We start from the raw sequence: 27496 nt of genomic DNA, 5'->3' as shown, positions 1-27496 counted from the left end.
AAATCTAGGAGGTATCCCACAAATTAAAGCCGTGTGGAAGATGGTTCCTATCTTCATTATGTGGTGCTTGTGGCAGGAGCGCAATGACCAGACGTTCGAAGATAAGGAGCGCTCAATAGAGGAATTTAGATCTTTCTTTTTTAGAACTTTATTCCTATGGACCATAGTTGTAGACTTTAATGGCCTTGATTTTCATGACTTTCTTGTTTCCATTGCTTCGACCTAGATAGGTCTTATCTCTTGTTTACCATCTTGTGTACTCGGACTATGCCTATCATTATTAATACAATTTTTTACTTATTTTATAATTTTTTTTGTTAAATTCCTTTTATTCTCCTTATGGCATAATATCTTTTTTGATTTTCAATAAAGCTTAACTCATAAAAAAATGGCCATTATGACATTAATTTCATTTAGGCAATTGTGCAAGAGCAACAAAGGCATCCCGTATGGGGATCATATGCCCAGCAGTTGTTGGATCCTGGAGCAGGACTTTGGAGGAACCCTGGTAATGGTGGGCATGATGACAAGGCCCATCCACCCATTCATCCAACAAAATTCTTCTCTGGGGAAAATGGATTGAGTCAAGACCACCACGTAAGTAGCGCCACCATCATAATTGGCATTTAACTCTTAACTGCATGTTTTTGAACTGTATTTCATGGTCTGAGATGAGATGCATGCTTGTAATGTTTCTTTCACCCTGTGACAGAGATTATATGAGCTGGTCGTTCGCCATTTCCTGGCTTGTGTCTCTCAGCCAGCAGTAGGGGCTGAAACTAATGTTGAAATCGATATTTCTGGTGAATTGTTTTCTGCATCAGGGAGAGTAATACTATCTGTGAGTCTTTTTTGAGAGAGACTTTTTAATTTGCAATTAGGGGTTCCAGTTCCATTATAACTCACTGTTGGGCTTATGAATAGTGAATATTACATATATATGTCATATATATTCATCAATACTGATGTGTCCTCATGACACACGTGTTATGATGTCTTGTAGCTGGGTATGCTGATACAGAAATTTGGGAGAACTGTTATCAATACAATATTATAGGATCTTTAGTTGGTGGTTACTGTGTAGTGTTACCTTTTAGAAGTTTTTGAGCTATCACTAATGATCAGTTTTATATGCTACCAATTGTTGCTCCATTCTTTGGCAAGCTTTAGGGGATGTTTGGCTACAAAATCCCCTCTGAAGTTAAAGGGGATTTTGACAGCCAAAGATGTTTCCCAAATATATTACATCTACTGTATAAAAACTCAAGATTTTCAAAAACACCAAAAATGCAAAACCCTCTCCCAAACAATTGTTTTTTTTTTTTTTTTTTCCTTCAAATTAAAAAAGAAGAAAGTAGAAGCCAGCCCATGTGGGTGGCCTGTTTGGCTGCCACCAGCCATCCTAGATTGGGCTGCTTGTGGTGGCTCCTTTGGCCACCAAGGATGGCCCAAGTCTCTGGCTGCCATGCGCCACCCTGTGGTGGCTGTTAGGTTTTTGTTTTCTAAAATACAAAACAAAAATTTTTATTTTGAATATAAAAAATTAAAAAAATTGAAATTATTTATTACACCCTCCATAAACATGTAAGTATAAAAATTTTTCATCCAAACATATTCTCAATGGGTCCCACCACTTTTATAAAACTTATTAAAACCTCCTCTCATTAAGTTTTTACTACTATTCATAAACATTTTTACACTATGCATGAAACTCCTTAGATCCAAGCATCCTTTGAGTTCAATACTTGATAATCTTTATATAATGATATTTCCTTCTGCTTTGCTTAGCTCTATTTCTTTTAGTGCAATTGGACCCATTACAGGACTAAGGAAGAGGGTTTTGTGTTTTGTAGCTAGAATCTCACAAAATCATTACGGTAGCTACAAAATTTTAATGATATGCAAGGGCATTTATGTTTCAGAATTGCATAAGTTGTGTTTATTGGTCCCTGTTTCAGCATTGGATTACCTATGCTGTATTGGCCCTAGGTGTGACATGATTGGGCGTTAGAGCTGATGAATTCTTGTTTTTAGTTGTTGTGCTCAGTGGTAGGAAGGAGAATAGTAACTAATGTGTTGGAAGTTGAAAGAAAAGAATCTGTTAATGGTCGATCTTATGACCCTTTGACAGAACCAAAAAATAGCATCCTTTTGGACTTCTGTAATGTGGGGAAAATTCCTATGGTAGATAATCTGATTTAAGACAAATTTTGTGGGTTGATGCTGTATTAGTAAGTGTAATGATGAAATGCTAGATCATCATTTCTTGATTGCTCAGTTGCAAGGGATATTTGCTCTTCTAGTATTTGTGCTCTTTGGTGCTAAATGTTTATGCTACTGCATGGTTAATCTACTTCACTATTTGAGATGAAAGCCTGGAAGGTATAGGAGTAATAATATTTGGAAGCATTGCTGCTTTGTTCTATGTTGCCTATACTGCATGAAATGTATTGGCTGAACTTTGATAGGAATGGACTTTCTCTAGATAGTGTCAAGCTTGTATTTCTCAGATCACTCTTTAAATCAACAACACTCCACTTGGGTTATGCCTATTTACTTGTCAATAAAATTCTCTTTTTACTTACTAAAAAAAAAAAATCTCAGCACTCTCACTCTCTCTCTCTTTTAAATAATTAACTTTTGTATTCTTAACCCTTTACTTTCTAATATGAATGGCTCCAGTGCCTTTAGTACATTGCCTGTGGATTTGAGTTGTTCCTTTGCTTGTAGTTGTATGTGAACATACATATTATAAAGTAATTCAGGGCTTGGTTAAAATATACGTGGGCATCTCCTAGGTCAAGTCCATTTTTAGGGCCTCAGCCAAACACCAATAACATTTTACTTTCGAATTTTTTATATATAGTTTCTATTTGAAGAAAGTAAGTCCCTGCTTTGTTTCAGTTCATTTTTCTCTCATAGCTTGATTAAATGATGCATTTTTAGGATAAATGAAAGGAATTCCCGAAAAATAATTAATTGAAAGAACAAAATTGGTCTTGTTTACGGATGGAAAAGCAGCTTTATGCTAAGGTAAATTTATTCTCCTATTTGTGATTGATGGACCTCAAGAAAAAATTGATGAGCATCTAAATGGAGAAGCTGAAAACACCCTTTGGGCTGCACGATCCATCTTGCTCTGTGTTACATGGCCAACAGATGGCCAATAAAAAAATCTAACTTACTTTTGTTATGAGATTGCGATTGTTATATTTGGCATCAAAATGTCATGATGTTCCTAAAACTCCTTATTTATTTTTTGGTTTTTTATGGGGTTGAAGGTCTTTGATGATAGTTTTATACCTGACTTCAATTGCATCTTGTTTGAACAGAAAAACTACTTAGATGTTTACCGCTTTGAGTCTTGGGGAAGTTCATTGATCCCAACATATGTCTCTGGACAACAGGTTTGCTATTGATAATTGATGCATCATGAAATAGACTTGAGGTTTCCAATTGGGATTTATTATTGTTGTATACTTTTACTTTAATTTCATCTGTTCCATCACTTCTTTCACATATCTCTGCTTACATCTTATCATTAAATGGATTCATCAGCTAGCATATAACTCCTTGGTATCTTTTCTACCTCTATATATGTCATCATTGAGATTTGCTTGAACTGCTAAAATGTGTTTGGCTCACACAAATAATTAAATAGCTTTTGGACCCGGGAGGTTTAAAGTTTGACAATAGCTTTAGGTAACTTGTGATACAGATGAAGAAAGCATGCATATTTTTTAATGCCGATTACATCATATAATAATTGTCGTTATTCAACTTAACAATCATGCATATTATATAATAATTAGTCAACTTAACCATCCGTTTGAGTTTGTTCACAAATGTGATGGTGTTATTTTTCAAAGGCTGTGACCACCATTTCATTGTGATATTATCATTAAGGATGTGTCATCCTTCTTCCTTGAATCCGTAGTCACGATTTGGAGTGTGTTTTTTCTTATCAATAAAATGAATTGAAGATCACTGACTTGGAAGAGTAAAATTTTCATTCAGCATGATGAGATTATATATGACCCAATCTGTTGTAGATTTGGATGTTGAAACTCTTATATATGCACTTCAAGAACTTGTGCAGTGCGTATATCAGGTTGTTGGGGGCAATGGGGTTTCAGTATGTCTTATTGGAGATCACTTCCGACCATGATTAATTGTTTTTATTTTGTTGATGTGGTATCTTGAGGGCCTCCTTTTTCTATATATACTCTCTTTCTCTACACAAGCGCGCGCACACACACACACACAGAGGTGTGTATATCTATATGTATGCTTTTTTTTCCTATTCTATTTTTTTTTTCAATGCACACCAAAGAAGACAGATCTTATCTTTTTGTTTTTTTCAATCGGTAAGACACTGATCTTATCTTGCAGTAACTTCACTGTAGCTTGTATATGCAACTCAAAGGTTTATGTGGATACTGATTGTGTTACAGTTTATGCCAACATCGTTGACTCTCGATTCAGGAGTTACTAGACCACCACCACTTTTGAGTGAAGCTGATTTGCTAAGTTGCATGGACAAGGTGAGGAGGATGGTTACTTAAGCTGGATTATTTTTGTTATTTGTTATTGATTATTTAAGGTATGAGATGGGATTATATGTTTACTGGCTAATCTGGCTGTGATAATTGTATCTCTAAATTATCACCTTTCCTTTTGCCTTTTTTGATGTAGGAGGGAATTGGTACCGATGCCACAATGCATGATCACATTAAAAAGCTGCTTGATCGGTTTTATGCAACTAAGGACTCAAACACTCGATTCTCACCAACTAATCTTGTACCTTCTTTGGCTTAAACTCATAACAATATTTAACTTGCCTTCTTATGCCCAATAATATTCTCATAATCTATTTACGTTTCCTAATTTATTTGGGAACATGGAGTAGCTAGGTTTAAAATGAAGTATAGAGTGTAGAATTGAATAGTTTCTTATTTAACTAAAAAGTTGGGATCGCCTAGTGTGTCACCATCTTTAGGGGAAGTAATATCCATTATTTCCAAAGTTTAAGAGTTTGCTTCAAAACAATTAACTGTCCGCATATCAAATAAGAGCAGAAGTGTATACGCATGTTCTTTTAGGTGTTACCAGGCTTTTGCCTAGAGATGACTTCTACCAAGGTTCACTTCACCTTATCTACTCTGACAAATTTACTTTGTTTACAGCTACATTACTGGGAGTAATGTGTGGGTGTGTGTATAAAACATGATTGGAAGTGATGTGGATATCAATTCTCACACAATTGTGAGGCTTTTTTTGTTGGCATTTGGCATCAGGGGAAAATTTAGACAGCTTGACCCCACTAATTTTTTTTTAGAAATTTCTGATTTGTTTGATTATTATGTGCTATGAAGATTTGCTAGGTAATGAATTTATAGAACATTGATGGAGTTAACTCAAGGGATATCGTTCTCTGATAAGTGGCTCAGGAGCTGTCATTGTGATACTATTTCTATATTACCTAGATATGTTTTGTTGACACAAGGGCTGTGGATTTTGGGCTTTTATCCTTATATTTACCATGTTTACTTATCCCTGTGTATCTCAGCAGTCACAAGATTGCCTTACACTTTTTTCTTATTTCTTTAATAAGTAAACAGAGTTTACTCTATAAATGATACACACTATTTTCCCAAAAGCTAATATGCGCTTGATCCTGCTTTCTTTTATCCCATAATTCTTTTTTGATACGTAATTCTTTCAATTGATTATGAGTTTTTTATATTTTCAGGGCGAGGCACTGGTTATGGGATATGATGACATGGGGTAAATTATATAGTTTTGTTTTTGAAGATTTAGCAGTGATTTCTTGACAGTCTTCAGTCCTATCTTAGATGTGGTGGCCTTAAAAGCAACTAAAAACTGGTCGACTATGGAGTTCATCCTTATTAGAGTTGCATATATTTGCCTGCATGGTGCTATGGATGGCATACTAATTATCAATGAAGATACAAGTTCTATTAGTTACATTAAGTATGATTATGATTTGGATTTTGTTGAAATAGAGAGATATATCTGCATGATGCCCGATAGATATATAAATGCAGACGCAAACACATTTATATCATACGATGTGCCATAAGGATATTGATAATGAACTTTTACTTCATAAATCGTAAGGCAACTTTTACTTGCAAGTTTTCCATTCACAACTGTGGTAGGTTACACATGGGAGTTCCCAAGTCCCAAAGCTTTGTAGGGAACTAGCCTTCAATACACTTTTTTTTTTTTTAATTTTTTATAATTAATAGAGTTCATTGCTCTTCAAAATTAGGCATAGCCCAAGTACACAGGTGGTATGCAAGAGAGAAATACCTAATTACAGCCTACGAACAAAAGGGACGCATACAAGTCACTACATTTACCCCCATCTAATACAATAGTCTTAGCCCAAAGTAACAAAGTTTGGAAAAATGAGTCTCTAATCCTCTCCAATGAGGGTTCACTATTTTCAAAACATCTTCCATTCCTCTCATTCCATATACACCACATAAGACATAAGGGCACCATCTTCTAAACATCCTCTACTTGACGATTTCCCCATGTTCTGCTCCAACAAGCCAAAAGGTCCACCACCTTCTTGGGCATCACCCAAGCAATGTCCAGCCTTAAGAAGATTTCATCCCATAGAGCCTTTGCCACATTCCAATGGAGAAGAAGATGGTTAGTCGATTCGCCATTCCTTTTGCACATGAAGCACCAATCCATTATGAAGAAATCACGCTTCCTCAACTTGTCTATGGTCAGAATTTTCCCGTAAGAGGCCAGCCAACCAAAGAAAGCAACTTTAAGGGGCACTTTGCTCTTCCAAATGCTTTTCCAAGGGAAATTCTGAAAAGAGTGGGTGGACATAGCCTTATATAAAGATCTAACCGAGAAATTCTTGATCCCTGGGTGTGTCCACAGCAGTTTGTACTATATACCACCCTCCAAATTCAATGCATACAAGGTGCTGTAGAAGTCAGAAATGACTCCCACTTCACAATCTTAAACTGCTCTGGTAAATGACACATTCCACTGCAGCAGGCCATTTGAAGAGTCCATGTGGTTAACTTCTCACTGCAGCAGCCTTCAATACACCTAGATGGATAACATGCTGTGGTTAACTTCATATAGAAATGCTGGGGAAGTAGAGTTTATGCAACTGATGCATGCATTTGATCTATAAGTTCAATGTTTAACTTTATTGCTTCAAACCTATATTGGAGCGTGGAACCATGAAATCCGTCTATATATAGCGATATTTATATATATGATAGCCATGATTTATCTGTTTATTTATTATTTTTGTAGGTATAAGCTTTGGAAGCCATATCTTAGGGCAGTTATGGAGCGTGACATGAAAGCAGTTAGTGAGGGCACTAAGAGCAAAGCTGAAGTTTTGTCAACTAGCTTGCAGCAGATGAAAGCTTGCTTCTTAGATGTAAGTCTACAGTTAGATATCAACATGACGATGGAACATCATTAGTTTGTTCATTGGAGGTTGTCGTCAGACTTCTGTAACCTCTATGCTATAATTGCTATCATAGAATGGTTTGCATGGCTGTAGAAACTAAATATATTGAGATGGCATTGTAAGCTCTGCTTAATGCTTTGTTAGAGATGGTTATGCAGGCCAGCAAATGCCTCTCTCTCTCTCTCTCTCTCTCTCTCTCTCTCTCTCTGTCAATTTTACATGCTCTTAGTTTCATTTTAGTTCATTATTACCTTAACAGCGGTGTCAAACCTGTCATCCCTATTGGGGGAAAAAAATTAAAATTACCATAAAGAAAAATTTTATTTAAATAATTTACACTATCCATGAAACTTTTTTCAGATTGTAGTCCCTTGTTTTCTTTAGTTTAATTTAAAATATTTGATGTTAAATATCTGCTTGCGTTGTATTTTTTGTTGATGTCAATTATCACTTCCAACCTGGCCATATTTGCAGGCTAGATTGAACAAAGTAAAACTTTTTGAAGCTATGGGAATTTTCTTTGAAAGGTGTGTTCTTAGTATCCTCTATATTTGCAGTCTTTATGTTTCACTATTGTAATGCACGTTTAACCATTAATGCAGGTCCAATCGATCTAGTGGAGATGGGCAGCATGCACATGGAGAAGTTGTCAGGCAATGTGGACTTTGCCAGGAATCAGATATGGTCCTTCGGCGTAACCGGGTAATAATTTATAGAGGTCATTTTCCTATTTAGACAAACAATGGATGTGCTATAATTTCCTTCTGTGTAAGACTATTGAATCTTTTGGTGCACTGTCAGGTCAATATTCTGGTTCTGTTTGTCTTTTGAATGGTGTTGGCATGTAATTATTTAGTTAGTTCTGGTCACAATATTTTAATGTTTTGTTTTCACATTAATAAACTGATGAGTTAGTTTTATTTACATTACAAAGTGTGTGTGCCCATCAGCTAAACACTATTATTCTGGCCTTAATTGCTTCTCTGTTCAAAGATTAAGTCTGTCAATAAATGGTTGGGTGGTTTAGTAGTAGCATTATTTTTTTTTTGGCGTTCTTCTTTTATCAATTCTTGCAAAATCCTTGTCAGTGATACCTAGCTTCGTTTGCCTAAGGTCCAGACCACCTCCCTGAGACGCACAACATTCTAATAAAACTCACTTGACTTTTCCTGTAATGAAAAGCGGTCTTTTTCCCACTGATAAGAACCATAGAGCAGCATATCATTAATGTATTGGAATGTAATTGAACTTCTGTATTAAGGCCCCATAGAATTTAAGAGCATCGAGTCATTACAGAGGATATGTGTCTTTCCTTCCCGTCCCTTGCTTGCACTTTGCAGCTGCAAACTCTGAGTCTAGTAGGTAATTATATAATTGCACCAAATGAATGCTATCTCTGCACATGCTTCTTCTTTGCAAAATACATTTTAAAGTCATTGACTAAATTTGATTAGCCATACAAGGCTATTTCTAAACTATATAGCTTGGCGTTGGCATGCAGTTGTCTTTCTGAACTCCCATTTTGCTGAACCCTATGCCTTCACTGTATCAACAGCAATTGCACATCTAGTTGGAGTGGTTGGGCTTTACGGTGAAGGAGTGTGCTGCTCCCTTGGTTTCGTCTGACTTTCTAAGAACACATAGAAAAGGAAACTCAGTGTTAATGGTGCAGAGGGGATGCAACCACAATGGTAGCTTTTTTTCCCTTTTGGAGTTTGGACACGATAAGAGGAGGGGTATGATAGTGGTACCGGAAGGGAGGAAGGGTGAGGGATGGAGGATATTCGAAGACACTATTAAGGAGCTCACTCTCTCCTCCTCTGTTTGGAGTGGGAGAAAGAGAGGAGCCTGTGTTCTGGTGCCTTCTCAGGCAGGCAAGATGAAGGGGCACAAGGGAGGTGGAGATGCTCCTTCGTCGATGGCCTTGGGTTCACAATCGTACTGTGAGGTGGTGCAAAATGTACTGCCTCACGTAGTGGTCCCAGACACGTCCAGTACAGAGATCGTGCGAAGAAAGAAGGGAGATGGCAGTGAACTGTTGGGGCTAAATGAGGATATATTATTACGGTCGTTGGCTAAAATGGAGGAGAAGATTGGGTTTCTTTTAGAAGATATTTTTAATCTTAAACGATGTGTTAAAGGGAAAGAAGTTATGAAGATGGGCTTGGGTCAGGTGGGTAAGGCTCATCATGCGCAGGCTGGGGTCGTAATGGGCCCTGGGCCTGGTCAACAGAGGTCTGGCCCAAAGAAAGCATGGGTGTCTCGGGTGCAGAACGAAATATCGGCCCAGACAACGTGCATTCCTCCTACGGCGCCGATACGCATAGTGCCGGACTCCCCACCAGCACAGAAACTTTCGCCGGACACCGTCGACTACCACGGTGAGTCTGTACAGGCATTACACTCCGGTACAGAAGTCGGCAAGTTGGTAGACATTGTCCAGACAGTGTGCTCCTCTCCCGCGACGCTGATATGGGTTTTGCCGGACTCCACACTGACACAGAAATTTTCGCTGGACACTGTCGACCATCATGGTGAATTTGTTAACACAGGCTCTGTGATTGGTGAGTCGGTAGAGGTGTTGGCAAAGGATGGGTCTTTGTATGTTGATCTCTCGTCGTTGTCGCCTGGGGTTTTGAAGACACAGAGCCAGTTGCACGGGGTGGGGGAAGGCACTGATGCACTGCTTGTGCTGTCAAACATGTCGGAGCATGAAGTTTCATTACAGGGGCATGAAGTCTTGTTGTCGCCTGGGGTTTTGAAGACAGAGCCAGTCGCACGAGGTGGGGGAAGGCTATGATGCGCTGCTTGTGCTGTCAAACATGTCGGAGCATGCACCAGTGGTGAACCAATTAATTTTGGCCGAATCTAGGGGTGAACCAGTTTTAACTTGTAGCTCAAAATTGGCTTTATTTTCTTCTGATAGCATTGGAGAGGAGGGGGCTTCTCTAACTCCCCTGTGTACACTTCCTCCCAGCTCTAAATATGGGAGTTATCTGTCAAATTGGGTTTTCAATAAGGTAGAGGAGATTCAAGCAGTGATGGGGATTTCTTTTGGAGGTTATGAAGAATAATTCAAGGCCCTTCTTATAGCACTTGAAGCTAGCCATTCCAAATCAGCTTCAAAGCAGGATAGAGAACTTAGACAGCTAACTTGTTCCATTAACTATAATGCGAAGGAAGGGAGTGGAGGAAGGGATAGATTGAAAGGGAGGGGCAATCTAGGTTTCTTATGAAGCCTAAGATTTTATCATGGAATGTACGTGGGCTCAATGATCGCAATAAACGCCTTCGTATCAAATCTTTATTGCGGATGTGGAAGGGGGATGTGGTTTGTTTTCAAGAAACAAAGTTACAATTCATTGATAGAAGAATTGTATGAAGTTTATGGGGGTGCTCGTATGTGGGTTGGGCTTATTTGGCTTCTTTGGGAGCCTTAGGAGGAGTTCTAATAATGTGGGATAAAAGAGTGGTAGAGGTGATTGAGGAGTGTATTGGAGATTTTTCGGTTGCGACGCTGTTTAAAAATGTGGTTGATGGATGGAAATGGGCATTTGCAGGTTCCTATGGTCCTAATGTGGACAGGGACAGGAGAAGGTTGTGGGAGGAGTTGGCGGGCGTATATTCACTATGGGAAGTGCCGTGGTGTTTGGGGGGTGATTTTAACATTACGCGGTTTCCTAGCGAACGTTCAGGGCATGTCCGAAATTCTGCGGCTATGGAGGATTTTTTCGAGTTTATCTTTGACCTAGATCTCATGGATCTCCCTTTGGTAGGAGGAGAGTACACCTGGTCAAACGAGAGGGTTTGGTCGAGATTGGATAGATTCCTTGTCTCTCCCTCGTGGGAAGCCCACTATCCGGAAGTAAGCCAGAAACGGTTAGCTCGAGTTAGCTCAGATCATTTTCCTATTCTTCTAGACTGCGGGGGTATTCACAGGGGTCGCCGATATTTTAAGTTCGAAAACATGTGGCTATCAGCGGATGGGTTTGTAGAGAAGGTGAGTGCTTGGTGGTCATCATATCAGTTTGTTGGTACTCCAAGTTTCATTCTTGCAGGCAAGTTAAAGGCGCTGAAACAAGACTTGAAGAAGTGGAACTTGGAAGTGTTTGGTCATATTGACGATCAGAAGTCTGCAATGTTAGAGGAATTGCAAGAGTTAGAGTGCAAAGAGCTAGGGGGAGATACCTCGGAGGAGGTGGTTTTGAGGAAGGGTATAGTTATGGCAAACCTGGAAAGAGTTCTGTTGGCAGAAGAGATTTCATGGCGTCAAAAATCCAGGGCCCTTTGGTTGAAAGAAGGGGATAGGTGCACTAAGTTCTTTCACAAAGTGGCTAATTCACACCGATGTAACAATGATATTGAGTCGCTTCAAGTAGACTCTCAGGTGATTTCTTCCCCTCCCGAGCTAGAAAACCATATAGTACACTATTACGAGAACCTTCTCACGGAATCGGAATCTTGGAGGCCGAAGCTTGATGCCTTGCCTTTTGAGGCAATTGACTCACAGAGAGCGTGTGATATAGAGAGACCTTTTGCAGAAGAAGAGATTTACAAGGTCATCTCTGGTATGAATAAGGATAAAGCACCGGGTCCGGATGGTTTCTCAATGGGTTTTTTCCAAACTTGTTGGGATATTGTGAAAGGTGATGTAATGCAGGTCTTTAATGAATTTCATTCTTCCCAAAAGTTTGAAAAATCTTTCAATGCGACCTTCATTGCTCTCATTCCCAAGAAACACGGGGCTTTGACTATTGAGGACTTCCGTCCAATAAGTCTAATCAGTAGCATGTATAAGATTATTGCGAAGGTTCTAGCCAACCGGCTTAGCCCGGTGTTAGAGCATATCATTTCCAAGTCTCAGAACACATTTATTCGGGGGAGACCAATTCTTGATTCGGTACTTATTGCAAATGAGTGTTTGGACCACAGACTTCGGGAGGGAGGATCAGGTGTTGTTTGCAAGCTTGACATGGAGAAGGCGTATGATCATGTGAACTGAGAATTTCTCTTATACTTGCTTGAGAGGTGTGGTTTTGGGGTTAGATGGAATTCATGGATGCGTCATTGTATTTCTATGGCCCGATTCTCAGTTCTAGTCAACGGCACACCTGCTGGTTTTTTTTGATAGTTCACGGGGTTTGCGGCAGGGAGATCCTCTATCCCCACTTTTATTTGTTATAGTTATGGAGGCGCTAAGTAGGATGATGCAGACTGTTGTTGGAGGAGGGTTTTTAGCTGGTTTTCAGGTGGGCAATGGCTCGGGTGGCCCTATTATCATTTCACATCTCCTTTTTGCAGATGATACTTTAGTCTTCTGCGAAGCGGATAATAGCCAAATTCAAACACTACGAGCATTGCTACTTTGCTTTGAAACAGTGTCAGGGCTCAAAGTGAATCTAGGTAAGTCTGAAATGGTTCTTGTGGGTGCGGTTCCTAATATCCTCAGTTTAGCAAGCCTGCTGGAATGTAAAGTGTCTTCTTTTCCAATGAAATATCTGGGCCTTCCATTGGGAGCAACGTTTAAGAATAGAGCTATCTGGGATGGGGTGATGGAGAAGATAGAGAAAATGTTGGCTGGATGGAAACGAGTATATTTATCAAAAGGGGGTCGCCTCACTCTTATTAAGAGTACACTCACTAACCTTCCCACATACTTTCTATCCTTATTTTCTATGCTTGCAGGGGTGGTAAATAGGATGGAGAAACTTTTTAGGGCATTCTTATGGGGAGGCATGGGGAGGAGAAGAAATTTCATCTGGTTAGATGGAAAACAGTTTGTGTCTCAGTTGTGAATGGAGGTTTGGGAGTGTGTAACTTGAGGACTTTTAATAAAGCTTTATTGGGAAAATGGCTTTGGAGATATCACTTGGAGGAGGGAGCATTGTGGAAGGAAACTGTTGATGCTAGATATGGCGTCGCTATGGGGAGGGTGGTGTTCCAACGAAGTAAGAGGGGGATATGGTGTTATGGAAGTTTATAAGGAAGGGGTGGCCATGCTTCTCAAATCAAATCTGTTTCGTAATTGGTGAGGGCAATCGAATAAGTTTTTGGCAGGACATGTGGTGTGGAGATCAAACTTTGGAAAGGGCTTTTCCGGCTCTATATCGTATTGCAGTTAATAAGGAGGCGTCAGTAGCGGAAGTGCGACTATTTTCTCATGGCTCGTATCAGTGGAACATTCTCTTTAGTAGAGATTTACATGAGTGGGAATTATCTATTGTTGCAGATTTTTTCAGATTACTATATTCTACACGGACCCCTATAGCACAGCATGATCGTTTGAAATGGAGATCTAACAACCACAAGTTATGAACAGTGAAGGCGTATTATAACATCTTGACATCTCAAGATAATAATCCGTTTCCCTGGAAGAATATTTGGAGGTCTCGTGTGCCTTCTAGAGTAGCCTTTTTTGTTTGGAGTGCCGCCCTTGAGAAGATATTGACCACGGATAACTTGAGAAAGAAAGGATGTGTAGTCATGGAGTGGTGCTACATGTGTAGAAAGAATGGAGAATCGGTGAACCATCTCTTACTACATTGTGAGGTAGCAAGGGCATTGTGGGATGAGATTTTTCAAAGGGTTGATTTAGCTTGGGTTATGACTATGAGGGTGGTGGACCTGTTGGGTTGTTGGAGGAAGATGCAAGGTTGTCATCAAGTGGCAATGGTATGGAAGATGATTCCGTCGTGCATCATGTGGTGTATTTGGACGGAAAGGAATGCGCGCTGCTTTGAAGATAAGGAACGCACACTGGCCGAGTTGAAGAAATATTTGTTCCACACATTATTGTCTTAGCTTTCCGCCATTGTATTGCAGGGGGGCAATGTTCATGATTTTTTGTCTTTAATCTATCGCACGTAGAATGTAATTAGGTGTTCTTTCGTATACTTCCTGTGTACATGGGCTATACTTATTTCACTCATATATATAATAATGATCTTTTACTTATAAAAAAAAAATTGCACATCTAGTTGGGGAAAGGATCTCCATGATTACTTCTCACCAAATTTTGTGCTTCTGACATTTTCCCCAATTTTCCGTTCCTGAATAATAGCTGGCTGTTTTGGTCTAATAAAACCTTGCAAAAAGTGCCGATCTTAATTATCCCATTTTGGTGGATTCTGCATTTTAGGCACCAAAGTTATGTTCCATTTGGCTTCTCCAACCAGCTTCTCAGTTTGAGATAATAAAGTCACTGCATCTGTAAAACCTGGAACAGCATCTCTCATACAGCATAAATGGATCATTTTTAAAGGAAAACAACTTTGCTTTAACTAGTTACCTTTTGCTTCAGCAAGTTTTTCCATTCCTCAGAAGGTTCATTGGTTCATTCTTCAGTGCCACTGATTCGGCTATGCTTTTCTCCATAAGCTAAAGTTCATCACTTTTGGGACCTTCTAGAGATTTTTTACTCTTTTCTTTGACCATGATCTTTCAGACTCACCCTATGCTGAAAATTATGCCATTTGGTGGTACTGACAGCACTATAATTTTTTTAAAAGAAAATCTTTCCACAAGTACTTAGGACACTGCTTTCCATTGTCTACAAATTCTCCAACTCCATTTCTGGGCTAAAACTTGGGTGAGCAGCTTCCCATGCAGCTTTAGCAGACTTCTGGTGATATTTTCAAACTGTTGCTTATTCTGCTTCCTAGACTCATATTTCAATGCTTTAGAAGTCAGATGCTGTACTAAATAGATCTATATGGTGAAAAATAATAGATGTAGTGAACCAAAAAGAGTTCAGTTTAATGGTTTTAACTTTTACCGTGTTGATCTAGTTTTAGGAGAAGGGTCCATTTGGCAACACAAGTATTCTCAAATATTTCCTTCCCGAACATAACTAAAACACAAAACACTTTTCAATTTCAAATCTTTAACTTTTTCATCTAATCATTGCATTATCAACTTTTCCAAACTCCCAAACAAAACACAAAAAAAAAAAAAAAATACAAACTTTTTCAAATTTCAAAACAAAAATAATATGAAAAAATAATATTCAAATAATTTTTTAACTTTATAATATTTTTATTCAAACTTTTTCTCTCCTTCCCCAAAACCCAATAAAATATCTTAACTCAAACTATTTCACTACTATTCATAGATATACTGAGATATTTTAAGTATCTGAATGGGGCATAAGTCTCCCCATGCCTTTTTGCAAGTCACTGTACATGATACTTTTTTTTGTATGTAATTTGTAATTTAGTTCTTGCAATATGTATTCTATGCTATAGAAATAACTCTCTGTAAGCAATTTAGTTATTTCTTTACAGGATGGCAATTTCATGGTCGGATGCTTGGCTTTTCCGCAGGTTGGGATACTTGACCTTGCTATCTTCATTGTACTGTAAATCATGTGTGGACAGAAACCTTGATGCTTGGGCTTCCCACAGGTTGGGTTTGAATGATCGTTTGCTAGCAATGAAGGGTATTCAATGCGTTAGATAGACGGGTTTGCCCGTTTCCTTATTTTTTTTTCAGGGTTATTTTATGTAGGAAGTCACGCTGCATATAGAATATGTTGTGTACTACTGGTTATTGTTGATTGCATCATGCATGAAAGTACGTTGATAATGCTTCACCTAATCACTTAATGGAAGATGATAGTGGTAATTATCCTCTATCAAAAGGGTGTAGGAATTGTGATAACCAATGGGATGAAAACTCTTAAGAGACAAATTTGCTGTGCTTTGAAGAATTTCAATTTGTCTTGCTTGATCCCAGAAACTAGTGAGTTTTTATGATTATTAACTTAAAGATAACAATGTGGTGATCTTTTTAACTTTGGGTTCTGCTAGGGAGCAGCTGTATTTTTAACACACTGGCCACACCGGTCAGTGTGTAGAATGACGTGGGGTTCCAATTAAAACAAAAATTACATCCGAGCATTCTCATTCATCGTGCTGTGCATCTTGATAAAGAACAGAATCACCGTGCTGCATTCCCACCTCCGCGTTCCCAAGCTGCGTTTGAAGTCTACCTACGTACACTGAAATCTAGTGTTCGGGTCTCTGCTCCATGCTCACCTCTCAACATGCTGTTGCTTCCTTTCAGTCTCTGTTATTTCTCCTGATCTCATTACGCCAGTTCTTCCTCTGCATATGGACTCTCTCAATCTCTTGCCGATTCTTGTATCTCTTTCCACTCTGTTGACCAAGGAGAGGATTCTCAGTTTTTTCACCGTAGTCAGGACTTGGATTTGCTTTCCAATCCTTTCCTTTCATATCTCTTTCAATTCTGAGAACATTATGTTCAACCCTTCACAAACAATAATAATTAATTGAAGAAAAAAAGTGTCTAAAGACAACAAAGCAAGGTAAATAAGATAGAAGAAGAAAAGATAGAATACAGATTCACTACCTATCGAATTGTTGAACCAAATCATGGTTGGTTGTTGATGGTAACATCACCAATCCCTCCCTCCTTCAGAACCTGAGAACAGGATTAGCAATGCTGTCGAGCTGGGAATATGAAGGCACCGAATAACAAGAAAGAAAGAGAACAATGCAAATAGACGGTAATTACAGAGACTAGTGAATAGTAGAATGTGTGGAGAAAAAGGCGGAAGGAGAACAAGAGAAGGGGGAAGGAAGGGGAAGGGGGAGAAGGCCAGAGAGTTGTCTTGCAGAGCTTCTCATTTCTCGAGTAGGTTTTTTCTTTGTCTTTTCCACTGTGTCAGCTGGCTGGTGTGTTAAAATTCAGGCTGGAGAATAGATTTTTCCTAAAACTTTTCTTCTATTTTATGCAAAAGGTGCATGACTTTTATCAAACATTGTGTTTGCTTTTCAGAAGAGGTAAGAGTGATATAATAAGTGTTAAGATGTATGAACTTCCACTTTCAGAAAGCAGACATGTATTTTAGGACATTTTAAAAGTTAAATTTTCGATTTCTTCGTATTTTTAATAGTTAAATATCTAAGGATTTGGAAAATTTAAAAAGCTAGTTTTAATTTGATGAAAAAAACTCCAATGTGATAATTGAATTTTAAGGAATGTGTAAAACTTGAAAATCAAAAAGCATTTATGTGAAGTAATACAAGATTATACCATGCCTTTTCAATGGTGGCATATATGATATGGTTTTGGAGAGAAATGTTGTGCATGGATCAGTCGTTGAGCCTCAAAGGTTAGACTTTCTATTTTGGTGAATGGCTCCCCGGCTGGTTTCTTTAATAGTTCTCGAGGTTTGAGGCAAGGGGATCCCTTGTCTCCTTTCCTTTTTATTCTTGTCATGGATACTTTGAGTAGAATGATTGAAGCGGCTGTTGAAGGGAGCTTTCTGTCGGGGTTCTCGGTGGGTGGGGACACTCTTGGTAGCTTAAAGGTCTCTCATCTCCTTTTTGTTGACGATTCCATTATTTTCAGTGGCCCTATGCTTTGAAGTTGTTTCTAAGCGTAGAGTAATGCTGTGTTTGGGTGTTCAGATGAGATCACTCCACTACTATTCAATATTTTATCATTACTTTCACCTATTTTTCATTACTTTTTACTACTATTCACTACTATTCAATATTTTATAATTACTTTTTCATCACTTTTTCACTACTATTCACAAATCATCTGAGATCACCTTACTACCCAAACATAGCCTATTTATCTAAGTCAAAAATAGTTCTAGTGGGCCCTGTTTTGAATGCTGTGGATCTGGCCAACATCTTGGGTTGTAAGATTTCATCCCTTCCTATGAGATATGTAGGCCTTCCCTTGGGCCCTCTTTTAAATCTTTGACAATTTGAGAAAATAGAGAGGAGGTTGGCTAGTTTGAAAATGATTTATTTGTCTAAAGGGGGAAGAATTACTTTGATTAAAAGTATATTGACTAATCTTCCAATGTATTTTCTTTCCCTCTTCCCTTTGCCCGTTGGGTTGGCTTGTAGAATTGAGAGATTATTCCGTAACTTTTTTGTGGGGCGGCCTTGGGGAAGATAGGAAGTTCTATTTATAAGTTGGGATAAAGTTTGTTCACCGGTAGCTTGTGGAGGATTGGGAATTCGCAATTTGAAGCTCTTTAATAAAGCCCTTCTTGGAAAATGGCTTTGGAGATATCAATTAGAGAGGGATGCACCATGGAGAAATATTATCGATGCTAAATATGGGAGGGCATGGGGGAGTTTGTGTTCTAATGAAGTTAGAAGTGTGTATGGTGTGGATTTGTGGAAATATATTCAGAAGGGCTGGGAGGAATTTCTTATCCATGTTTCGTTTAAGGTTGGTGGAGGAGTGGGATCCATTTTTGGCACGATTTTTGGTGTGGGGACTTGGCTCTTAAGAATGCTTTTCCTTCTCTCTTTAGGATAGCAAGGGACAAAGAAGTCACTGTGGTTGATTCTGTTGTTTTTCTAATAATATCCCTAAATTAAATGTGAGATTCACTAGAGACCTTCATGATTGGGAAGTGCCGGTTGTTTCAGTTTTTCTCAGTAGGCTGTATGATATGAAAATTGCGCAGGGAAGGGAGGACAGACTGTTGTGGAAACATGCTGGAAATTCCATTTTTACAGTCGGCTCTTAGTATAAAATGCTGACTTGCCGCAGTGACAACCAATTCCCTTGGAAGTGTATTTGGAGATCCAAGGTGCCTAGTGAAGTTGCTTTTTTCTGCTGGTTGGTGTCTCTTGGGAAGATATTGACAACGGATAATTTGAGAAAGCGCGGTATAATCTGCTTAGACGGATGTTATTTGTGCAAGAATGATGGTGAGTCAGTTGATCACTTGTTTCTGCATTGTGAGGTAGCAAAGACTTTTTGGGATGAGATTTTCAGCAGGTCAGATATTGTTTGGGTGATGCCCAAGAGGGTGGTGGACCTCTTGGCTTATTGGAAATGATTCACCAGTAGCCATTGCATTGCTGCTATTTGGAAGATGAGTCCTTTATGTTTGATGTGGTGCCTATGGCTGGAAAGGAATGGGCGGTGTTTTGATGATCGAGAACACTCGTTGGGGGGATTAGAGAATTTTTCTTTCGAACTCTGTCTATGGGCGAAATTTCTTGTATCGAATGGGGATTATCTAAATGATTTTTCTTTTAGCATTTCCTAGCTCCTAGTCTTTAGCTTGTATTTAGGCGTTTCCACTTGCATACTCCCTGTGTATTTGGGCTATGCCTATTTACTTGCCTTAATAAAATATCTTATTACTTATCCAAAAAAATATATATCCACAGAAAATATTTCTTTCCTTTCGTAATTCATGTAGTGTTCCCTTCACATCTCCTTTATTGAGTACAAATCAGCCAGTGGATTAGTTGAATTTATGCAAACTTTAACCAGCTAACTTCTTCTATCTACATTTACTTCCTTTTTCTGATTTATGTGGAATATTGAATATCAATGAGTCCATTTTGCTTTATTTGGTCCTTAGGTGACCTTGGTCTTGGTAATTATGACATTTGTTTGGTACACTTTCTCAGTGCAGAAATGCCATTTGGCTCCCTGGATCTGTATCAGAAGCAGTGGTAACCACTGATGTTTGCAACACTTGCACTCCAGGTTTTTTACTTAAATCTTCTATTGCAGTATATTTGGATCAGTTAAACATTGGGTGCTGATGCCTGTGTAGGTGGCAAATCCATTTGCTTCCAAATTGTAGATTAAGGGGGATTGTTAGGATATGGAATAAATGATAAAATCTCCTACTTTCTATGAGCTCAAAGGTACGAAAGTAGGAGATACTGTGTTTGAATCTGCTCTGCTGGGAGGGACTTTGTGCCCACGTCAACATATAAAGGAGAGTTTATAACGGGGACAAGTGGTAATTTAATAGGTAAGAATCTAGCTGAGGGAAATAGAAGAATAAGGGATGGTTGATTTATTGCCAGCTAAATTGTAACAATCTCCTAGCTATTTTCCTTTATTGTCTTTGGTGATAGGGTATCTATGTAACCTAGCATATTGGCATGTTATGGAAACTTCTTGCTGTCTAATCTTACTATAATGTTTGGTGGTTCAAGCATTATTATGTTTGACACTGAGGTGCATATTCCAAGAAAGCTTTGTATCTGTATTGGTGTTCTTCACCTGATGTAAAGCATTCATGTAACGCAGGTTTCTTGTTAACTATAGTAATGTTCTTTAATTATTTTTTTTTTGACATCTGAATTCTTTTGTAATGATACAAAACTTTCATAGGTCCTGTTCACTTGATTCAATTTAAGTTCCGCCAGCTGGAAATACCACCAAACTACAATGCCAACCATTTAGGTATGTGATACTCCATGAGCTAAGATAACTTTCTTTGCATCGATGATACCTAGCTATGTTTCACTTTCTTTAGGACTTGATGACCTTGGTGAAAGAGACTTGTTTACCCTTTAGATGTAGTAAGCCTTCACTGTTTGACCTAAGTTGGGTCATGACCAATATTCTGTGGCCTGTGTAGGCCTTGTTTCTTCTATTGAGGGCTGATGTGCCCTGCTCCCTATTGTGCATGGGGGGTTGAGGCATTTTTTTCCAGGTCAGACCCACATTATGAGGAGATATACAGGAGCAGTCTAACTCCATTCTGTGCTGGTGCCATAACCTCCATTGAACATATTTTGTCATCTTTTTCTTTGAGGCCTTCTGTTTGTTCTGGCCTTGCTATTATCATTATAGTATATTAGTGTTTGAGTCAAATCATCTCAAACTAACAGAACCCCACAAGATAATTTGTTAGTCATATTTTTTCCAAATAAAGATGATCCTTGTGGAATTTGCGATTGGTTCAACCCTGAAGTTCTTCATTTATACATGATCAGGTTGTATCGGTGGCTGTGATGAGATTCTCAGACAGCTCATAGAAATCTGTGGAACTGGTTCTCGCATACCAGGTCTGGGTGCTTGTCCTGAGTAATTAATTGAGACATTTATGTACAGTTCATTAGATATTACCTGCTTCTGTACAATTTTTTCTTATTATGCTTATAGAAAAAAAACAAAACAATTTGTTCTTACTACAATTATAATGTTTTATACTCATCTTTTCATCTTGTTCATGCATGTAACTCCTCTAACGTGTGGTTTACTAGAGATCTGTTGCATAGATACAGTTTCAATTTAGTACTTGAAAGATCATCAATGTGATGCCCCAAACCTGCTAAGAGATTTTAGTCATTTTTTTCAATAACGTGTCTATTTATTCAAAAGCATGCATCTCTATATACATACAAGTTATGTTATAACCCTTAATGAGATCTACCTATAAAAAAAAAAATAGATAACCCTTAATGAGATCTAAGCCACCACAATATATCCAGTATACTCGTCAAACAAATCGGGGGCTTATAAGTTCTGAAAGCCTAACCTCCAACATAAACAATTTGCTATTAGGCTCATATTAGATAATGGGCAATACCAATCATATCTCAAAATGCATTCTTTCACAACTGAAGTCTCCAATTTTAGCTTGAAACTCACATGAGTAGCTAGGAGTTTTAGCTTGGGGTATCACCAACCAAATCCAAAAGATACAATAGGCAGCCTAAGTGAGCTGAGGTCTTGTCCGTTAAACTAAATCTTGAAGAGAGAGACTTTCCTGAACGTCTCTCTCCCCCTTGCCATATCCACCATCTCATCCCTAGTGCCCGTCTAGGGCGAAGAGAGGAGCCCCCTCTCCCTCCCCGCCAATTGCTCCAGTTTCTGTCCAGATTCCCTCCTTTTAGGATTTTTTTGTGCCTTGCTTTCCTTTTTGAGAGGAGCTTCAAGCCCAAATGTGCCTTAGCTCACCCTTTGCAGCTGCAGATACACCCCACCAATGTATTCTCTGTTCCTTCCTCCATTGCCACACCCATTCACCGCTCACACTCTGGTATGTGAGCCACATGCGCCTTCAGTCCTTAGTTCTCAATTTCTGCCACCCCATATGGAAAAATTTCCACTTCTGACCTGTTTTTGCCAAAATTCGTCCCTCTCAGTAGCAATCTCTGTCACGGTTGCGAGAGTGGGAGCCCTCAATTATTTCATCCCAGTTAAGCCCATCGCTCCACCCTACAGCAAATATACTCATTTTCTTTTCCCAACTCGCTGAGTTGTTAACCATCACTGTTGTGGCTTTCAAGCCCTCTTTGGGCTATAGCAGTGTTACTTTGGCTGTCCTCTCACTAGACTACCAAAAATACCACATTCACGTTGGTCCTTTTTGACCATCATGGCAGTCTCTTGGCCAAAAAAAATATGGGATCAAAACCATTCCATTGGTTTCCATTTCCCTTTCCAGTTTTTCTTTTTTCTTTTTTGTTTGCTTCCTTGGCATTGTGTTTTTTTGTATTTAGGAATTATAGGGACCCCCCCCCTTGTGCCTAGGATAATACATCCAATAAATTTATCTTGCTTAAAAAAAGAAAAGTGAACCAAAGCCTAGAAAGTATAAATAGTTCATAGCAGTTAAGGGTCAACCTCGCCAGTATAACACCCCATATTCTCCAATACATATAGTAGGACATATTTATGCATATATAAAATCAGGATTATGTTACCCTTGCCAAGGGCCTGTGCACCCCTGGGATTAGTCAGGACTTTGTTCTAGGACACCCAATGCCAATAAAATAAATAAATAAAATCAGGATTATGTTTAGAACAGGTTTTTGTTATTTGAACTAGGATCTTGTATGTTTGCATAATCTGTCAAAAATAACTGTTTGCATAATTTGGTATGTGAATGTGCAACTTGAAAGCACTGTAGGTTAGGGTAGGTTGTGGAGGTTTTTGCATGTGATTAGGCAGATTTAACCCTATAGCAGGTAATGTTAAGACAGTAGAAGATGTCTGTGCATGATCTTTTATAGTGCAAGACTGTTCTCCATAGTTTCGTAAGGTGATATGGGTAGGCACATATTTACCATGCAGCAATCCTCTTTTTTTTTCTCCTCACTTCTGGATGTTAGCCTCTTGACCCCTTCTCTTCTGGATTATGCTTTTGGTCCCTTTATTTATTGCTCTGCATGAAAGGGCTAAATTTGGAACAATTATCATATTTTAGGTTGTATATTGGGTTTCTCGGAATGTGCAATTCAGTTTGTTGCACAATCAACGATCCAAGTTACACAATATGAATATTGAGATAGTCAAAGGAACTCATTCTCTGTAGTATTCCATGTCAAATCACTAACAGATGTCTGGCATTCTTAATATGTTCTCCAGCACAAGGACGAGGATCCACTGCATCATCCAGCAGTGTCCAACAAAGTAACTCTAGGCCTGGTGAGGCTAGGCGTGGCGCTTGCATATACTGCCAGCAAACAGGGCATTCTTCAAGTGATTGCCCATCACATGTTTCAGGTTCCCGAAGTGCTCAGTATCGTGGAATGAACCCACAAACTGGTATGCATGCTGAACTTCTATTTTTTTCTCATAAATCTAAATATTCTTATAAAAGCGGGGTTACTATTGTTGAGATTAGCAGTCAGCATAATAGGGAACCAAAAAAGAAGAAAGAAATTTGAGAATTTAGCCTTTTGAAGGTTACAGCATCGGTTTTTTTGGGGCTCTTTTTTCTTTTTGGAGTCTGTTACATCACTCATTTTCTTTTTATTCTTAAAGTTGGGGGTGGGTTATCTCTTGGATTGGGAAATTAGTCTGCATGATGGTTCAATATTGATGGTGATAATTACTGTTACATGAAAATCATTAAGAATCTCTCTCTCTCTCTCTCTGCCTGGCTCCAGGGTCTGGAGGTTGAATAAAATAATTCCTTATGATTCCTTCAATGATGTAGGAGACTCTTCAATTCCTTGTAGCACATGTGGAACACCTTGCACTTTGCTAACAGCTAATACAGCAACCAACAGGGGGAGAAAGTTCTACTCATGTCCGTCGCAGAATTGCAACTTTTTTGTGTATGTAACCTCATTAAATATCCTTGTTAATACATATCTAATTACATTAGAGTAATTACAAAGTGGCCTTTCCATAAAGATTATGACTTTTATTTTTTTCCAGTCGGCAACAGTTGGGGTTATAGGAATTTGATCCACAGATGTCCAACCCACAAGGCAGTGTTGCCACAAGGCAAAAAGAGCTTTGCCATAAAGATTGTCTTAATTTGATAATATTTTCACTGACTTTAGTTACAGATGCAATTAGCTGGACTTAGGATAAGCCTATCTTAAAGAGGAAGCCAACTGGGACTTTTCTAGCGTCCATAAGAAAAGGAATGGAACAAGCAGCTTCTAACAAAGCTATTTACCCTTTTTGTGGCTAAAAGAAATCTGTTTTTATGGAAAGCTTCCCAAGGACCAGTTCTTATACATCTAGGTGCCTGTTATGCAGGTGGGAAGATAACCTAAACAATGGCACTGGAGGAAGGAGTGTTCAACGTGCTGGGATGAATGTCTCAGCATTTAATTCCAGTAGGAGTAGCAGCCGTGGCAGAGGTGGCCGTGGGCGAGGAGCACATGCTGCTTCCACAACTTTTGTGTCAGCAACTGGTGATCCTATTTCTGGCAGAAGATGTTTTGTTTGTGGTGATCCATCACATTTTGCAAATGCCTGCCCAAATCGTGGTTCTTGATGCTGTTAATATGGTACATTTTCTCATATATTAATGCATGTTTCAGCCATACTAGCATCGTCTTTGTAAATAGAAGAATCGGCCTTGCTACACAATATTCTGTGGTTCATGTGATAGTAGGTATTTGGAGTATCAAGTTATATTCAATTTTTTTATTTAAGTATAATAATTTTATTGGATATATCATCCAAGTTACAAAAGGAGGGAGTGGGGGAAACCCCTCGAATCAACCAGACAACCAAGAAAGTGCAGGTAAAGATTATCTTGAACAACATTGGACGGTACATGCAAATGCCAAACACATCATGGATTTCCATGTCATTCATACACGACCATATGTTTTGACAACATTTTTTTAGTTGCTTTGGGTTTTTGGAACAAAGTCTCAACTGATTCTGGAAGTGTACATGCTCCAGGAGAATGAGTTTTTTGCAAGTAAATGGGAAGTTTGCAAGTAAAGTCCCTTTTTGGGAAGTTTGGTAAGTGAATGACATGGCTTGCTTTATTGCCATGTTGAAGGCTCAGAAGATAAACATGTGGGATGAGATTATTGGTTTGTTATGAGAAACCAATAAGACATTAGAATTAAATTCATTATGGATCAATTGCTCCTAAACTATTTTAACACAATTCACCTCCGAACTGTATTAGCAAACCTTTTTTTTTTTTATAAGTAAGAAGCAATTGTATTGATAAAAATAGGCATAGTCTAAACACACTGGAGGTATACATATGAGTATAACAAATTAGGAACTAGAAATTGTTACAAGGAAATCATGGAAGTTGAGACCATTTAACTCTAAAGCAATGGCCCAAAATAAATAAAGTCTTCCAAAAAAAAAACTTCTAAACTCTTGCGAGAATATCATTCATTTCACTCTAAATACACCAAAAAATACAAATAGGCGCTATTTTTCACATTGTTGCAATCTATGGTGTCCCTGTGATCCCTCTCCAGCTAGTTAGTAGTTCCACCATCGTTCTTGGCATTATTCATGCGACTCCCAATCTGTAGAAAAAGTAAGTCCATGTCTCTTGCAAAATCACAATGTAATAGTAAATGATCTACCGTTTCACCACTATTTCTGCACATACAACACCAGTCCATAATTATGAGTCCACGCCTTTTTAAGTGGTCCATGGTTAGTATCTTCCCTAAAGTTGCTGTCCAAACAAAGAACGCAGTCTTGGGAGGTGCTTTACTCCTCCATATGTTCTTCCAAGGAAAATGAGGCCTATCTTGAGCTGTAAGAATGTCATAAAAAGAGTGTATCGAAAATTTCCCGTTCTTGGAAGGCCTCTATTCCATCATGTCGTCAGCTAGACCCTCGGTAGTGATGTTATATAGTAATCTGAAAAAATCCACCAGTTCACTCACTTCCCAATCTTGTGCCTCCCTAGTGAAATTAATATTCCACTCCTGTGAACCTTGTCTAACCACCCTCACATCAACCACCAAAAGCTTCATTTTCTCTTGCAATTCTGAAAATGTTAGGATAAGCATTTTTAAAGGCCATGTCTCCCACCCAAACATCATTTCAAAAGTTGATTCTACTGCCCTCCCCCAAACACAGCCTAGTATTATTTGAGAAAGTCCCCCACCCTTGCCTTGTGTGCTTTCACAACCCCACACCATAAGCCCCCCTCCCCTCATTAGAACACCAACCCCCCCTTGCACACCCATACTTCGCATCAATTATCCATGTCCATAAAGTTTCTCTCTTATTATTATAATGCCACAACTATTTTCCTAATAAAGCCTTATTAAAGGATCTAACATTGCGAACCCCCCAACCCACCATTGCTTAAGGGAGTACATACTTTATCCCATCCAACTACGTGAAATTTAAACTCATTCCCTAGTCCACTCTACAAAAAGTTACGTTGAAATTTCTCAATTCTGGATGCAATGCTTACCAGGAGGGGAAATAAGGACAAGAAATATGTGGGAATGTTAGATAGCGTGCTCTTGATGAGTGTGATATTTCCCCATTTCGATAAGTATAACCTTTTCCACCCACCCAGCCTACGCTCTAATTTCTCTAACACCTCCTCCTGAATTGTCTTGGCTTTAAAATTTGCACCCAACGGACGACCAAGATACTTTAACGGCAACGAGGAGACCACACATCCCAATAAGCTGGCCAACCCATTAATATTTCTCACCGCACCCATCGCAACCATCTCTGTTTTAACAAGATTGATCTTTAACCCGGATACCGCTTCAAAACAAAGTAAAATAGCTTTTAGTGGTTGAATATGTTTTGCATTATTCTCACAAAACAACAACGTATCATCAGCAAACAAAAGATGAGAAATAGTGATGGAGCTTTGGTTAGAAGCCCCCACTGAAAAACCTGAGAAAAACCCACCCTTTACAGCCGCCGACACCATTCTACTAAGTGCCTCCATCACGAGGACAAATAAAAGTGGTGAAAGTGGATCTCCCTATCGTAGTCCCCGCGAACTATTAAAGAAGCCCACCGGATCACCATTTATCAAAATCGAAAAACAAGCCGTCGACA

At 38.8% G+C, this 27496-nt stretch overlaps 1 protein-coding gene across 2 annotated transcripts in view; it reads left to right on the top strand.

Annotated features, from left to right (window-relative positions):
- Window positions 1–25131, top strand: part of LOC109018851 (DNA topoisomerase 3-alpha-like) — a 33180-nt gene extending 8049 nt beyond the window's left edge. The window contains exons 9-24 of one of the 2 annotated variants that reach the window (XM_035695292.1): window positions 418–597; window positions 713–841; window positions 3333–3407; window positions 4455–4544; window positions 4696–4800; window positions 5753–5787; window positions 7315–7444; window positions 7952–8004; window positions 8080–8179; window positions 15760–15798; window positions 19897–19975; window positions 20615–20686; window positions 21223–21294; window positions 23603–23782; window positions 24177–24297; window positions 24731–25131. In XM_035695292.1, the coding sequence (XP_035551185.1) occupies window positions 418–597; window positions 713–841; window positions 3333–3407; window positions 4455–4544; window positions 4696–4800; window positions 5753–5787; window positions 7315–7444; window positions 7952–8004; window positions 8080–8179; window positions 15760–15798; window positions 19897–19975; window positions 20615–20686; window positions 21223–21294; window positions 23603–23782; window positions 24177–24297; window positions 24731–24971 (1701 nt within the window). In that variant the 3' untranslated portion in view covers window positions 24972–25131. The remainder of the gene's footprint in view (window positions 1–417; window positions 598–712; window positions 842–3332; window positions 3408–4454; window positions 4545–4695; window positions 4801–5752; window positions 5788–7314; window positions 7445–7951; window positions 8005–8079; window positions 8180–15759; window positions 15799–19896; window positions 19976–20614; window positions 20687–21222; window positions 21295–23602; window positions 23783–24176; window positions 24298–24730) is intronic. The other variant, XM_035695293.1, reaches the window with a different exon arrangement.
- Window positions 25132–27496: the final 2365 nt, after the last annotated feature.

This window comes from Juglans regia, chromosome 10 (assembly GCF_001411555.2).
Source record: "Juglans regia cultivar Chandler chromosome 10, Walnut 2.0, whole genome shotgun sequence".
Lineage (NCBI taxonomy): Eukaryota > Viridiplantae > Streptophyta > Magnoliopsida > Fagales > Juglandaceae > Juglans > Juglans regia.
Note: the sequence above shows the minus strand (reverse complement) of the source record. Positions and strands in the feature narration are given on the sequence as shown.